The 15,868-nt window shown below is 43.0% G+C and overlaps 1 protein-coding gene across 1 annotated transcript in view; it reads left to right on the plus strand.

The window, feature by feature from the left end:
- The window catches only part of LOC103608787 (ubiquitin-like modifier-activating enzyme 1), a 16,810-nt gene extending 7,735 nt beyond the window's left edge, over positions 1 to 9,075 (plus strand). Inside the window, 12 exon segments of the mRNA XM_008593185.1 lie at positions 1,008 to 1,173; positions 1,306 to 1,502; positions 3,306 to 3,370; positions 3,610 to 3,805; positions 5,259 to 5,331; positions 5,449 to 5,640; positions 7,182 to 7,270; positions 7,479 to 7,571; positions 7,684 to 7,875; positions 8,393 to 8,494; positions 8,609 to 8,700; positions 8,871 to 9,075. Of these exon segments, the coding sequence (XP_008591407.1) occupies positions 1,008 to 1,173; positions 1,306 to 1,502; positions 3,306 to 3,370; positions 3,610 to 3,805; positions 5,259 to 5,331; positions 5,449 to 5,640; positions 7,182 to 7,270; positions 7,479 to 7,571; positions 7,684 to 7,875; positions 8,393 to 8,494; positions 8,609 to 8,700; positions 8,871 to 9,075 (1,662 nt within the window).
- The last annotated feature ends 6,793 nt before the right edge of the window (positions 9,076 to 15,868 follow it).

Genomic DNA, 15,868 nt, shown 5'->3' on the forward strand with positions numbered 1-15,868 from the left:
CGGACAAAGACAAAAAAAAAAAAAAAAAAAAAAGAACATACTGTTGATTCCAGCTGTCTTTAAGAGAGTACATAATTTAAAAAGAGATTTGCAAAACGGTAAATACAGTGTGACTATTGTCACAAAAATGTCATATTGGAAAAAACCTTTTTTCCCTTATTAATGTTTTTACTGTACATAATAGACTTAACTGCATTTAAAAACTTTCTAATATGGGACATAACGATAGCTATAACTGACATAATAGAAGTTCCTTTTTAAGACTGATTTTAAGATTGTTTGACAACTGCTTGATAAACAAATACAGTAACAAAGTACATGGTTAGAATGTGAGAAGTACTACTAAAAGGCAATAATGAAAAACATAAGGGAAATTTAGAAGTGCTTGGGAGGGTGTTTTCCCAAGTGGACAAGGAAGACCTCACTGGAAACATAGCATTTCTGCAAAGACTTGGAGTATATAAGAGAAAAAGAAGATATCTGGGGGAACAATGTATCAGGCAAAGGTAACAGCCTGAGCAAAACTCTGAGGTTGGGATATGCCACATGGTATTTGAGGAACATAGATGTTAGATGGAGGGGGCCACAACTCATGTTACCCCAAGTGAAAGTGGGAGCCAGTGGAGCATTTTGAGCAGAAGAGGAACTTGGGTTTTGAAAGGATCCTTTTTGTTCTTGTACTAGTGCCTTCCTTTTATTTGGGGAAATCTATCATTAGATTAACTGAAAAACGGTATATGTTGGGTAGGTGAAAAGAACAGATACCTCATTGTTTCGTATTTGTGTCAGTTAAGACAACTAACACAAATCTATTCTTACCTCCTGCCACATTTACAGTCTCAGCCATGTGGCATTGTCACAGACCATCTCTTCTGCTAAACTGGAACCTCCTGAACCTGGAGCTTAGGTCTTGTCCACTATTAGGTAAACCAGTCCTCAGAAGAGTTCTGAAAAGATTTGCTGGGAGAATGCATGAATGATGGCTCTCTTCCCCTCTCCATGCCCAGAAATTAAAGTCGGATACAGTTGCTGCAGCTGTGCATCAAATAAATCCAAATATCAGTGTGGTAAGCCACCAGAACCGTGTGGGCCCTGACACAGAGCACATCTATGATGATAACTTCTTCCAAAAGCTGGATGGTATGGCCAATGCCCTAGACAATGTGGATACCCGTGAGTTTGGAGACAGATGAGGACCAGGGCAGAGTTGTGTGTGTGTGTGTGTGTTGGGCAGTGCTTGTCTTACGGTCCTATCCTAGTGTTCCTCTCCCAGGTCTCATGCTGTCTCCATCAACCTCCTCAAAGGCTTGTATGTGGGCCGCTGCTGTGTGTACTACTGAAAGCCGCTGCTGGAGTCAGGCACACTGGGCACCAAGGGCAATGTGCACTTGGTTATTCCCTTCCTGACACAGTCTTATGGCTCCAGCCATGATCCACCTGAGAGGTCGATTCCTATCTGCACGTTGAAGAACTTCCCCAATTCCATGAAGCACACCCTGCAGGTGATCAGCCTTTGGGGGAGTCAGAAGTGAAAGGGAACACCTGGGCAGCTTCTCAGTCATGAAGCTTGTGTCATTGAGATACTGCAGACTTTAGTGAGCGTGTGTCTTTTCTCCAAATCTACTTCTTTCTTCACTTTACACCCAGCAGCCCAAGTTTTTAGAAGGAGTTTCTTTTTTGATACTTTGAAATTTTTAGCTTGAAAGCATACAGGTGTAAAGAATATGATTCAGTTTGCATCTGAAGAGTGAAAATGTGTTTCCCCTGTGTAAACAGAATATTGTCTTCTTGCTGAACAAAACTAATTTCTTAATATTGTCTCTGCTAGTTTTTAAATTGTCTCTGATATTAAGTTCATATTTTGATTTTCCTAATGGTTACCTGTATGTATTTAACAGCTGGTTTGTCAGGATGACTCTGTTTGTATAACAAACATAACATACTGCAGAGTGTACATATCTAGGTGGACGAAGTGAACCTGGGTAACTGGCACCCATAACCTAATCATCCTAATTCTGATTCCAGAATGATTCTTAGTGCAGTCTTTGAGGTCATGTTTAGGAGGAGGGAAAACACGAGGAAAGAATAATTCCATCTGTCACTTAACCCTTTCAGCCCAGCAGTTGCAGAATGTAGAGTGGGTATGTTCATGATTGTGCACTGACCATTGTCACTCTGTCTCTTTCATGTGGCTCCCCAAATTTCGCAACTTCCCATCTCAAATTTTAAAAGCGATGGCTTTGATCTGCTCAGTGGTTACAAAAGTTTATACATGTGAAAATTTTAATGAAGATGTGTGTACGTTACTCAAGGTGTGATTTGTGTCAGTAAAAAGGAAAAATTCACAGTGGAAATAAAACAAGGATAAACCCCTGTGTGCAGATCCTGGCACTGGCTAACAGCAAACTATACCTCCATGGGCATTATCATCTTATTTTTATTCTTGAGAATCATTCTTGAGAATTATGACATTGCTAAGCACGTATACATGCTCAGATAGATATAACCTCTACTATGCTGTAGTTCTCCTACTCTGTCCCCAATCTGCAGGGAAGCCTTTAAAAAAGGTTTTATGGAGTATGTAGCCTTGGATTTAACATCTCCCTGCCTCAGATTCTTTATCTGTGACATGTACTCAACCGTAGTCTCTCTCACAGGGCTTTTGTAAAGTACTTAGCACTTAATGTGTACTCGGCACTGTTCTAAGTAAGCTTTAAATGTATATGTAGGTATTTCATGAGATGTAGGTACTACAGTTGACATATACATTTTGAAAATTAGGAGGCAGAGATAGAGTGTTACCCTGTGTGCCTGAAGTCACAAAAGCAGGTATTATGTGGCAGAATATTTGAACCTGAATATTCAGGGTCTACATGCTCTAAACCACTTCACCAATGACTGTATTTACTGATGTCATAATTCTCAAGAATAAAAATAAAATGATAATCCCTGTGCATGCCAGTCCCCAGGATCTGCATAGGGATTATCCTTGTATTACTACTTTCAGTTTGAATTTTTCCTTTTTATTGAGGCAAATCACGCCTAGAATAATGTACATACATCTTAATAAGTTTTCGTGTGTATAAACTTTTGTAACCACTGGGCAGACCAAGGCCATTGCTTTTAAAATTTGAGATGGGAAGTTGGGAAATTTGGAGAGCCACATTTGGAAGGCTTTCCTCTTCTATCCTCCCAGAACAGTTGTGCTCTTCCTATTTGCTTTATTCACTGATAATGTTTCCAGTACATATAGAACCTATTTTGTTAACCATCGCTTCATGTAATTTTGTTTGCTCTGTCTGCAGTGGGCTCGGGATGAGTTTGAAGGCCTCTTCAAGAAGCCAGCAGAAGTTGTCAACCGGTACCTCATGTTAGTAATTCAAGTACCCTCCTGCCTTATCCCCTGCCTGCCAGTCAAGGCACCCTGTCTGCTTTCCTCACCACAGTTGTACTTAGCAGAAGGCACACTTTTGGAAAGAATTACTGAGTGCTTGAGCCTCATAACTTTGGAGTCAGACTTGGCTTTCCATGGAGGGACTGGGCTGGCCCAAATCTTACTCCTGGGACTCCTGAGTAATCCTGTCGTTTGTGTCCTCGAATCCTTGATAGAGACCCTAAGTTTGTGGAGCAGACGCTGTGGCTGGCAGGTGCCCAGCCATTAGAGGTACTGGAGGTGGTGCAGCGCAGCTTGGTGCTGCAGCGACCACAGATGTGGGCTGACTGGGTGACCTGGGCCTTCCATCACTGGCACACAGAGTACTCTGACAACATCCAGTAGCTGCTATACAATTTTCCTCCCGACCAGGTAATAACACAGGATCTATTTTGTAGAATACATTTCCTGGAAATAGGGAGCTTACTACAGGCTTTTGACATAACCTCATTCCAATTAATCAGGCATGCCAAAAGCACAAGGCATACCATGCTTTTGTGTGGAGCTGCCACCTCCTTCCCACCCACCCATAGGGCACACACATTTTGAAGTTCACAGGCACACCGAAGCATGGGGATCTCAGAAAAGTGCTTTCTACAAACACCTGTTTTTGTCTCATTCTCTGTTTCACAAGCAGGGGACATGCATGGTTTCTGTTTCCCTTAACAATGATGTGAGCTGAGTCATACCAAATTCCCCATCAGGGCTATAGAAATTATAGAAGAGAATTTTATTTTTGTGTATGTGTGTGTGTGTTTGTGTGGCCCTTTACCAGTTTCTCCCTTTCCTTCTTCCTCTTTCCCACCCCCATCAACATTATAACTCCTCCCTTAAGAAGTTCAAGGAAGGGCCAGCCCCATGGCGCACTCGGGAGAGTGCGGCACTTGGGAGCGCAGTGATGCTCCCACCGTGGGTTCGGATCCTATATAGGGATGGCCGGTGCACTCACTGGCTGAGTGCGGTGCGGACGACACCACACCAAGGGTTGCGATCCCCTTACTGGTCACAAAAAAGACAAAAAAAAAAAAAATAGTTCAAGGAATTATTGTGATTGTCGTGTCCTTCCCTCCCCCCATTTGTTTGTTTGTTTTTATTAGTTCTCACTTATAAGTGAGAACATGTGGTATTTCTCTTTCTGTGCCTGACTTATTTCACTTAACATAATTTTCTCTAAGTTTGTCCGTGTTGCTGTGAATGATAATCTTTTTTTTTTGGTACTTTTTGTGACCAGCTGCACCGCGCTCAGCCAGTGAGTGCATTGTACTGGCCATCCCTATATAGGATCCGAACCCGCAGCAGGAACGCTGCTGCACTCCCAGCGCTGCACTCTCCTGAGTGCACCACAGGTTCAGCCCATTTCTTTTTTTTTTTTTTTTTATAGCTGAGTTGTTTTCCATTGTGTAGACATACCACATTCTTCTTATGTACTTGTTAGGGGATAAATCTTGGAGTCAAGAGCACCGGAACTAGTATGGGTTCAAGTCCTGCCTCTATTTGTCATTAGGGCAAATCACGTATTTTCTCTGTGTACCTCAGTATTTTCATAAATAAATAAAATGTTACTTATCTCCTTTATCTGTGAAGGAGAAAAGTAATATCTTGTGGAATTTTTGTGAGGATTAATTTACATCTTTTAATATTAATTTAGTATAGTGTCCAATAATTTATAGGAGCTTTTAGGTTTCTGTGTGTCTGGCATAAAATGAGTACCCAGGGATATTGAGTTCAGACTTTAGACTTCCAGGACACAAGGTGAGAAGTAAGGGTTGTCAGAGAGTTTTGTTCTCTCAGGTCCTACTCTATCAGAACCTTTCCATCCTGTTAGCTCACAAGCTTGGGAGCCCCGTTCTGGTCTGGTCCCAAATGCTGTCCACATCCACTCATTTTTGATGTTGACAATGTAAGTCCCTTCCCTGGGGTCTCCTAGGGTCAAGTGGAGGGAGGTGGGTGGGAAGGAGGTGGCATCTCCACAGTCAAGGGCTGATATGCTCATTTTTCATGTTGTGCCTCCTCTTACCCTTTGCATCTGGACTACGTGATGGCAGCTGCCAACCTATTTGCCCAAACTTATGGGTTGATGGGCTCTCAGGACCGAGCTGCGGTGGCCACACTCCTGCAGTCTTTGCAGGTCTCTGAGTTCATCCCCAAGTCTGGTGTCAAGATCCATGCTTCTGACCAGGAGATGCACAGTGCCAGTGCCTCTGTTGGTCAGGGTAATTTGGCCAGTTGAACAGGAGTCACCATTCCCACTTGTCCTGTACAACTAAGTCTACTCACTGATCTTTTGCCAGTGGCCATGCTTTGTGACCTTCAGTCTGAGGTGTACCCACACACCATCCTTTGGGCCTCACTTCGTCCTACATGAAATAAGAGATGGTTGTTTGAGGCAGATTGTCTGAGTGCATTCTTATTCTGCTCTGGCTAGCAGGAGAATTAGTTGTTTGTCCGTTTTCCTTTGTGTGTTTGCATTGCTTTGTTCTACTGTCCTGTTTCTTCTGGATCTGTTTATCTAGGGAGGAAAGGAATATGATCTCCACCAATAAACTGATGTCTTGATGTCTTACTGGCTTTGTCTCCTTCCAGATCTCACCTGTCTTGACATCTGTATATCTTACTCCCAACTTTCCTCTTCTGTACACCTTCGCCCTACTATTGTTGTCCATGTATTTTCTCATCTTGAACTTTCATCTCTTTCTGTGTCTTCCTATCCTCTTTCATGCTATGTATCTCCCCTTTTATGTTTTCTTTTCTCTGGATATCTAACTGTTCCACTATATATATACACATCTCCTCACCTTGTATATTTCCCTCATACTCTTTTCAAATACCTACCCATTGTTCCTGTCTGCCTATTTTTGTAAATATCTCTTCATCTATCTTCCATTCAAGTATTTTCTCTTGTCTCACCCTACATATGTACTGAATGCTTCTATTCTAACCCTGTTTCTCCCTCTGGAAGTTCTCGCTTATCTCATTCCATATTTCTCTTCTATTTTCCTCTGTGAAGTGGCCTGCATTTCCACTCCATTCATCTCCCCCCACCCCCCAACTTGTGTCTATCATATTTCTCCCTCATGTCTCCTCGTCTCTCTTATGTTATTCCTCCTCCTCAGGATCTATCCCATCTTGATCTTTCTGTTTGCCTCCTTTTTTTACCCTTTCTAATTGTGGTCAGAAACACACAAGATTTGCCATGTTACCTATTATAAATGTACTGTCCACTGTTATGTATGTTTACATTGTTGTGTAGCAAATCTCTATAATTTTTTATTGTGTGAAACTAAAACTCTGTATCCATTAAAGAACTTCTCCCCATTTTTCTGTTCCTACTGTCTGTGGCAACCACCATTCTACTTTCTGTTTCTGTAAATTTGACTCCTCAAGGTACCTCATAAAAGTGAAATCCTACAATATTCAATATTTTGTTAGTTCACCATCTGTTAATGGACACAGGCTGCTTCTGTCTTTTGGCTGTTGTGAATAGTGCTGCTCTCTACATTTCTACATCCTTTCTTAATATCTTCTTCTTTGTTCCTCATTGTCTCCAGAGTTGTATTTCTTTCTGTTCTCCACACCTGTGTGTATCTTTTTCTCTCTTTTGGCGTGTTTTCTGTTCTACCTCCACTTCCCCCACTCTTTTCCAGGATGTGTCTCCTTTCCAAATGGTTTATCTACCTCTGCTCCCTTCTGGACTCCTGCTTTTACTTCACAGGCTGGCTTGCGGTGATGGTTGCCTCCCTTCCTGCAGTTGACTGCTACCTAGAGGAGCTCAAGGTCATGCTTCCCAGACCAGACAAGCTCTCTGGGTTCAAGATGTATCCTATCGACTTTGAGAAAGTGCTTATTGGGGCCCTGATGGGCAGGGGGATGGGCTGAAGTGGCTCAACCTTAGACTTCGTAAGGATTATAGACCTATAGTAGGGTCCAGTCATCTTGGAGTTCTGCCAGGTAATTGGGGTGGAAAATACATATGTCCCCAGTTGCTAAGAAACTTTTTCCTCTTCTGACCCTCTCCACTCTTCTTTCTCCTTCCTGGTCACAACAGGATGATGACATCAACTTTCATATGGATTTTATTATGGCTGCATCCAACCTCCAGACAGAGAACTATGACATTCACCCTGCAGACCAACATAAAGTAATGGCAATCTAGACCTAAGCTTTCACTTTTCACATGCTTGAGTTTCTCACAGTTGGCCCCTTGTATACTGCAAAACTCTAACAACTGCTGGTCACCTTCTGTCTCACAGGGCAAGCTCGTTGCTGGGAAGATCATCCCATCTATTATGACAACCACAGCAGCTGTGGTTAGCCTTGTGTGTCTGGAGCTGGACAAGGTGGTGCAGGGACACCAACAGCTTGAGTCCTACAAGAACACATTCATCAACTTGGCTCTGCCCTTCTTCAGTTTTTCTGAGTCCCTTGCCCCACCCCATCACCAGGTAGGGGCCTGCATGTGTGGAAACCTTTGATGTTACCCATCAGTGAGGCCATGTATATTGGGTAGGGTATATATGTGTGTGTAGACTTACATACTGTGTACGACCCAGTGTGGTCCTCATCGTATCAGATGAGGCTTTCCATAAACAGGTACTATACATTTTGTGTACCCCGTGTGCGTTCTTCATACTGTTTTTTGGACCTCTGCAAAGTACAATGTGACTGTCCTGTTTGAGAGAAAAAAAACAACAACAACAAAGGAGAGGGTTAGTGTACTTAGAGTATATTGTATGGGAAAGTAAAAGAGGATGGAAGGTACTAACAGAAATAGCAGGATCTTAATGACGTGTTCTTGTTGGTCATTATAAGGATATCAAATGCTTATTTGAGATGGGTTCATGAGAAGGTTTTGAACAGAAGAAAGCCATGATCCATCTGACTTAACATGTCACTTTGGCTAATAGGGCTAGGGACATCTGGGATGGCCCGTATCTTGCTTCCCTGCTCTTTGTCCCTCAGTACTATGACCAAGAGTGGACGTTGTGGGATCACTTTGATGTACAAGGAATGATGCCTAATGATGAGGAAATGACCCTCAAGCAGTTCTTAGACTATTTTAAGGTAAGCTTCCATTCTTCCTTCACTCTCCCCACCCTGGGGTTGATGGTTGTACAGTTGACTTGTACTGTCTATCTCACTGACACTGTTGATCACCATTTTTCCCACCCTCCCAAGACGGAACACAAATTAGAGATCACCATGCTGTCCCATGGCCTGACCATGCTTTATTCCTTCTTCATGTGACCTTCCAAGCTTAAGAAATGGCTGTATCAACTCTGAGTTGGCAGTTGGGTGGATTGGGTGATGTCTTGTGTGAGTTGGGAATCCTCAACCTCTCATAGTCCCACTCACTATTCATTTTCTTTTGTCTTCTTTGCCCCCATCTATTCTTCCTCACTTGCTTTCTGCTTTCTTGACCTTCTCGGTCCTGTCTCAGAATGACAGAGATTGTAAGCTATGTGTCTAAGCAAAAACTGGGCTGCCATGTGTGGGCCCTGGTGTTTGAGCTGTGTTGCAGTGATGAGAGTTGTAAAGACTTCGAATTCCCTTATGTACAATACATCATCCACTTATCCCTGGCTGCCCCTTTACTCCAGCACCCATCAGGCTACTTCCAGATTTCTTCTTGTGACAAAAGCTGAGCCCAGCCAAGCACAATATGCCTTACTTCCCTCTAATAACTTTTTTTTTCTTGCTACTGGTGCTTTCTACTGTGTTTAGAATTGGCATTCATAGTAAAGAGTTATCCAGATATAGCATGTGCTTGTCTTGGCAAGAGCCAGTGCCCTGTCATCTCTGGGAAGGAGTGGGCTCTGATAGATCCACAGGTTAAGGTGGTAATACAAAGGGTTCAGCCTTACCCCTGTGATGGAGTTTGGATGTGTTGTCCCCTCCAAAACTCCTGTGGAAATGTGATCTCCAATGTGGCAGTGCTGGAAACTGATTGAGTCATGGGAGCGGATCCCTCATGAATGAATTAATGCTCTCCCTGGGGGAGGGGGGAGTAATGAGTGAGTTCTCACTCTGTGAGTTCCCGCGAGAGCTCGTTGTTTATAGTACCCTGGCACCTTCTCTTCTCTCTTGCCTCCTCTCGCCATGTGATCTGCTTGTACCCGCCGGCTCCCTGCCACTTTCCGCCATGAGTAGAAGCAGCCTGAAGCCTGTGCCAGATGCAGCTGTCTCAGAATCTTAAGCCAAATAAACCTCTTTCCTTTATAAGTTACCCAGTCTCAAGTAGTTCTGTTATAGCAACACAAAACAGACTAAAACAGAAAACTGATACTGAGGAGTGGGTTGTTGCTGTACAGATACCTGAAAATGTGGATGAAGCTTTGGAACTGGGTAATGGGCAAAGGTTGGAGGAGTTTGGAGGACTTAGAAGAAGAGAAAAAGACAAGGGAAAGTTTGGAATGTCTTAGAGACTTATGTGGTGGAGAGCAGAATGCTGATAGAAATGTGGACAGTAAAGTCCATGCAGATGATGAGGTCTCAGTTAGAAATGAGGGACTTATTGGGAATTGGACAGAAGATCACCCTTGCTACACCATAGCAAGGAACCTGGCTGCATTGTGTCCATGACCTTGGACTTTGTGGAAGTTGTGAACCAGAGCATTTGGCCAAAGAAATTTCTAAGCAGCAAAGCATTAAGGACGCTGCATGACTACTTCTGACAGCCTATTCTGAGTTATGGTAGCAAAGGCATGATGTAAAGCCAGAACTTAAAAGGGAAGCAGAGCGTAAAGATTTGTAAACTGCAGCCTGGCCATGCAGTAAAGAAGCACAGAGCTGGAGAACAGTGCAAGGGTGAAGCAGATAATCTGGTTGCTAAAGACGTTATCTTGGCGGTGAGTCAGCCAGATGCTAAGAACCACGACAATGGAAAAAATGCCCTAAAGGCATATGAGAAGTCTGGAAGGGTGTCCCACCCATCACAGACCCTGAGGCCTAGAAGGACTGACTTATCCTGGAGGAAAGACCTGGGGCACAGCTGCCCTCCAGATCCTGCTCCCTGTATTCCAGCTGCTCTGGCTGGAGCAGCCCCAAGTGTGGTTTGTGCTGCAGCCCTGGAGAGTAGAGACCCAAAACCTCAGTGGCATCCACGTTGTGTTAAGTCTGCAGGCCGGCAGGATGTGAGAGCAGTGGAGGTGTGGCAGCCTCCACCCAGATTCCAGAGGATGTGTGGAAAAGCCTGCAGACCCAGGCAGAGACCTGCTGCAGGGGCGGAGCCACTGCAGAGGCCATCTACTAGAGCAATGCAGAACAGAAATGTGGGGTCAGAGTTGCAGCAGAGAAACCCCAATCGCACCATGCCTAGTGGAGCCATGAGAGTGGGACTGCCATGGAGACCCCAGACCTGTGGAGCTACCACAGTGAAACACCGGCCTGGGAGAGTTGAAGGGTGGCCCAAGACCAGGAAAGCCATAGGAGCAGAGCTGCCCAAGGACTTGGGAACCCAACCACCACACCAGTGTGCAGAGGCAGTCGAACATGGAATCAAGGTCCCTGATTCACCAGCCTTGAGATTTAATGTCTGCTCTGCTGGGTTTTGGACTTGTTTAGGGCCTGTTTTTCCTTTTTTCTAGCCTATTGCTCCCTTTTGGAATGGGAATGTATACCCAATGTCTGCTCCATCATTGTATCTTGGCAGTAGATAAATTTGGTTTTAACTTTTAAAGGTTCAAAGGTGGAAGGACTTTTGCTTTTGGTCTGAGATGACACTTTGGACTTTGGACTTTTAAGTTGGTGCTGGAGCAAGCTAAGACTTTTGGGACTGTTGGGATAGAATGATTGTATTTTGTATGTGAGAGGAACATGAGTTTTGGGGGGCCCGGGGCGGAATGATGGAGTTTGGATGTGTTGTCGCCTCCAAAACTCATGTGGAAATTTGATCCCTAATGTGGCAGTGTTGGAAACTGATTGAGTCATGGGGGCGAATCCCTCATGAATGGATTAGTGCTCTCCCTGGGGGGGATTAATGAGTGAGTTCTTGATCTATGAGTTCCCACAAGTGCTCGTTGCTTAAAAAGGCCCTGACACCTCCTCTCTCTCTTTTGCTTCCTGTCGCCCTGTGATCTGCTTGTACCCGCTTGGCTGCCTGCCACTTTCCCCCATGAGTAGAAGCAACCAGAGGCCCACGCCAGATGCAGCTGTCCCAGAATCTTAAGCCAAACAAACCTCTCTTCTTTATAAGTTACCCAGTCTTGGGTAACTTTCTGTTATAGCAACACAAAACGGACTAAAACACCCTGCAGCATGGAATTTGCCCTAAATCCAATATTATAGGACAGAGAAGATTAAACATAATCATGCTTATAAATGTGGGCTTGCTTGCTTTTTCTTTGCTCTCTCTGCTTAGAAATGAAGATGGCACTGTAGAATGAATTCACCCTGGACTCATGTGTTAGATCTAATGAAGTTCTAATCCCGCCTTTCCTATGTCCAGTTCCCTTATGGATTTTGAAAGGTAGAGATTCTTGACCTGTGTTCTTGGGTCTGTGAATCCTAAGACTTGCTGATGTGTATAACCTTTGTTCACATCTTAGTCTTTTTGTTCCTCAAATTCCTCATGCGTAAAAGAGACAAAAGATTGTTAGGGGGGAATAAAGGGATTTATTACAAAAGACTTAATACTTGGCACCTATTATGTTTGCACAGTGATTTGTTATTTCAGCATGTATTTTAGTTTGCGAAAAAATCTTTTCCTTCTAGGGCTTGGCACCATCCCACCTCACTTGATGAATTTAGACCATGGCCAACCCTGTACAACTATAGTTTCCTGCTATAAGGGGGCCATAAAGCTGTGCCAGAGTGAGAAATGCCAATGCCTTAAGAAATATTCTGCATATATTAAATTGCTTGAGGGTGGTCAGTTAGCTCAGCTGGTTAGAGCACAGCGTTGCAACACCAAGGTCAAGGGTTTGAATATTCCTACCAGTCAGCTGCCAAAAAAAAAAAAAAAAAAAAAAAAAAAAAAAAGCTAGGGGCAAGAAAAGCCTCTTTCCATCTCTGTCCTGCTTTCCTTGACCCCAAGTATGCTTGTCCTCTCCAGGATCTTCAGGTCTCCTATCATAAATGTTATCAAGTTTGGAGAGCAAATTGTGGTGGGTAAAGTGGGAGGTGAAGGGGCTATGGTAATCTCTTCTAGCAGACAGCAGGAGTCTCACCGCTGGGCCCTACAAGTACTGTAGTGCCCACACACTGCCCATGGTCTTAACTAAGCTCTCCAAAGAGCTGAAGGCATGAATCTGTTTGTTTACTTCCACATTTGTGCCTTCCTCCATTGGTACCAGGTTGGAGTGCCTGAGGATACCACACATGCCTCTGTGTCTTACGCAGCCCAACTCTCATTCCTCTCTCACACTTAGAAACAGATCTTTTACTTCTCCATTCAAACCAAGGTATTAGGAATAGTCCAGCCTGCCCTGAACCTGATATCACACCTCCTAGGCACTGTGTGTGCTCTTTCCCATCTTTCTCTAAATGATAGTTTGGGTGACCTCTTTCTTTCGTAGATCTTTTTTTTGTTTGTTTGTTTCCAGGTCAAGTGGAGAGGTTTCCCTGTCACAGGCACTTTCCCATCATTACTGCTTCTGGAGTACCTAAGACTCTAGCCTCTGTCTGCTGTCTCTACCATCCGAGGCTTGCACACAAATTTCATTCTTCTCCCTTTCTCCACTATCACAGCTCCAAAGTCCCCTAACGTATATGATAGGCCTTTCTGTAAAGCAAGTTGCACACACCAAATTTCTCTAATGTTTGGTATTACCACAGTTTCTGAAAACCACACTGACACTGCTTATCCAATCTACTTTCTCAAACTTTTACTGAGTCAAAAGACAGAAAAAGTAACCGACCAGATTACTTCTCTTCCGTAACTGTCACCAATATTAGTACTGTGTAAGTATTGTGTTAGTTAGTCTGGATTCTCCAGGGAAACCGAACCCATAGGAAATACAAAGACCTAGATATAGGTATATAGATATACAGAAACTTAACCTAAGAAATTGGCTCAAATAATTGCAGAGGCTAAGTCTCATGACCTGCAGTGACAAGTTGGAGACCCCATAATGTCAGTAGTATACTCTTGCCTTATCCACAAGGGATACATTCCAAGACCCCAAGTGGATACCTGAAACCTCAGATAGTTCCAAACCCTGTGTAGACTATGTTTTTCCCATATGTAATATTCTTACGATAAAGCTTAGTTTATAAATTAGGCACAGGAAGAGAGTAACAATAATAACTGATAGTAGAATAGAACCATTATAACAATATGCTTTAATAAATGTTACATAAATATGATTTCTTAAAAGACTTTAATGTTTTTGAATTGTGACTGAGCTGGGGTAATGGCAAGTGCAGATAAGGAGTGCTACTGTAGATCCATTACAATCTAAGGACCTGAGAACTTTCATTACACTATATTGTTATAATTGTACTATTATTAGTTATTGTTAATCTCTTGGTGTGCCTAGTTTATAAATTAAGCCTTATTGTAAGTATGTTATGTGTAAAGTTCCAGTCTGAGAAGGCAGAAGAAGTTCTTCCAAAGGCAGAAGAAGAAGATCCATATGAATAAGTTCCTTATCCATTTTTATACTCTTTATGCCCTCAGTGGGTTAGGTGAGACACACCCACATCAGGACAGCGATCTGCTTCACTCAGTCTAATAACTCAATTTGAATGTAAATCTCACCCAGAAACACCCTCCTAGACATACTCAATATAATGGTTAACCCAAATGTGGGAACCCCATGTGATCAATTTCACACATACAGTTTACTGTAACAATAATAACCTTCAGTGCTTACTTGGAAGGCTTTATTCAGATTGACACTGAAAAAGATTGTGCTCATGGATTTTAAAACCAAAGTCAACTTAAGGTCTGTCTTCTACTTGGAATATTTTCATGGTCCCCTTTCTTCATAGTGTGAATGCCAGAGTTCTGGCCAGAGCACAGAAAATCTCAGGACAGTGAAGCAGATGTGCAGAGAGAATCAGAGAAAACAAATGGACTCAAAATCATGATGGCTTTCTAGCTCCACCTTCCATTTCTTTCTTGAGAAAGGCTGCAATCTTCCTCTTGGATTCTGCAAGACCGTTCAGTGGCAGTAAAATCAGTAAATCTCTCCCCCCGTTGCCTGGTTAAGCTAGATTGAGTGGGCTTCAGTTATTTGCAAGCATGAGAATACTAACGGGTATGACTTAGTCTCTAGAATGGCATGATTCACTGGCACGTAGGACTGTTTATGTTTTCAGGGAGTGGGGAACACAAGAACCAGAAGTCCTGGGCAATGAGGAAGGTTTAATGGGTACTTGGAGGGGTTCTGTGTGGGTGAATTACACGAGACTTGGTGACTATGATAAGAAACTCCCCGACTTAACAAGTATCCTTGAAAGCGAGCCTGATAAAACTAGCTAAACGTTATTTTCCTTCAAGTTTTGGTTTTAGTGTTTGAAATGCAGCCGGTAGTTAAAAAGCCTAAATGAGTTCAGCTAGCATTTAACTGTAGTAAGGGGAGATACCTTTTTTGATGAAGATTTTTCTTCCTGGTCTTCAGAGTGTGCAGTGTGGAATACATTTTAGGAAGGTCCTGTCTGTACTAATTTCTTCTTATGCTCGGTATTTTTCTTCTTTCCTTCTGCTCTGTCTTTCCTGATATGATGTCATCTGGACTGTGTTAAACATTTTTTTTTTTTTGAAAAAGCGTGAACATTATACATTTCATCCAAAAAATGCTATCTCTAGGTCTACAATTCCTCTCTGCCACGGCATTTTCCTGGTTCCTAAAGGACTCCGATATAGCCCTACCCTCTCCCCCGATTCTGCAAGACCGTTCAGTGGCAGTAAAATCAGTAAATCTCTCCCCCCGTTGCCTGGTTAAGCTAGATTGAGTGGGCTTCAGTTATTTGCAAGCATGAGAATACTAACGGGTATGACTTAGTCTCTAGAATGGCATGATTCACTGGCACGTAGGACTGTTTATGTTTTCAGGGAGTGGGGAACACAAGAACCAGAAGTCCTGGGCAATGAGGAAGGTTTAATGGGTACTTGGAGGGGTTCTGTGTGGGTGAATTACACGAGACTTGGTGACTATGATAAGAAACTCCCCGACTTAACAAGTATCCTTGAAAGCGAGCCTGATAAAACTAGCTAAACGTTATTTTCCTTCAAGTTTTGGTTTTAGTGTTTGAAATGCAGCCGATAGTTAAAAAGCCTAAATGAGTTCAGCTAGCATTTAACTGTAGTAAGGGGAGATACCTTTTTTGATGAAGATTTTTCTTTCTGGTCTTCAGAGTGTGCAGTGTGGAATACATTTTAGGAAGGTCCTGTCTGTACTAATTTCTTCTTATGCTCGGTATTTTTCTTCTTTTTCTGCTCTGTCTTTCCTGATATGATGTCATCTGGGCTGTGTTAAACATTTTTTTTTTTTT

Source organism: Galeopterus variegatus, unplaced genomic scaffold (genome assembly GCF_000696425.1).
Source record: "Galeopterus variegatus unplaced genomic scaffold, G_variegatus-3.0.2 Scaffold8853, whole genome shotgun sequence".
Classification (NCBI taxonomy): Eukaryota; Metazoa; Chordata; class Mammalia; order Dermoptera; family Cynocephalidae; genus Galeopterus; species Galeopterus variegatus.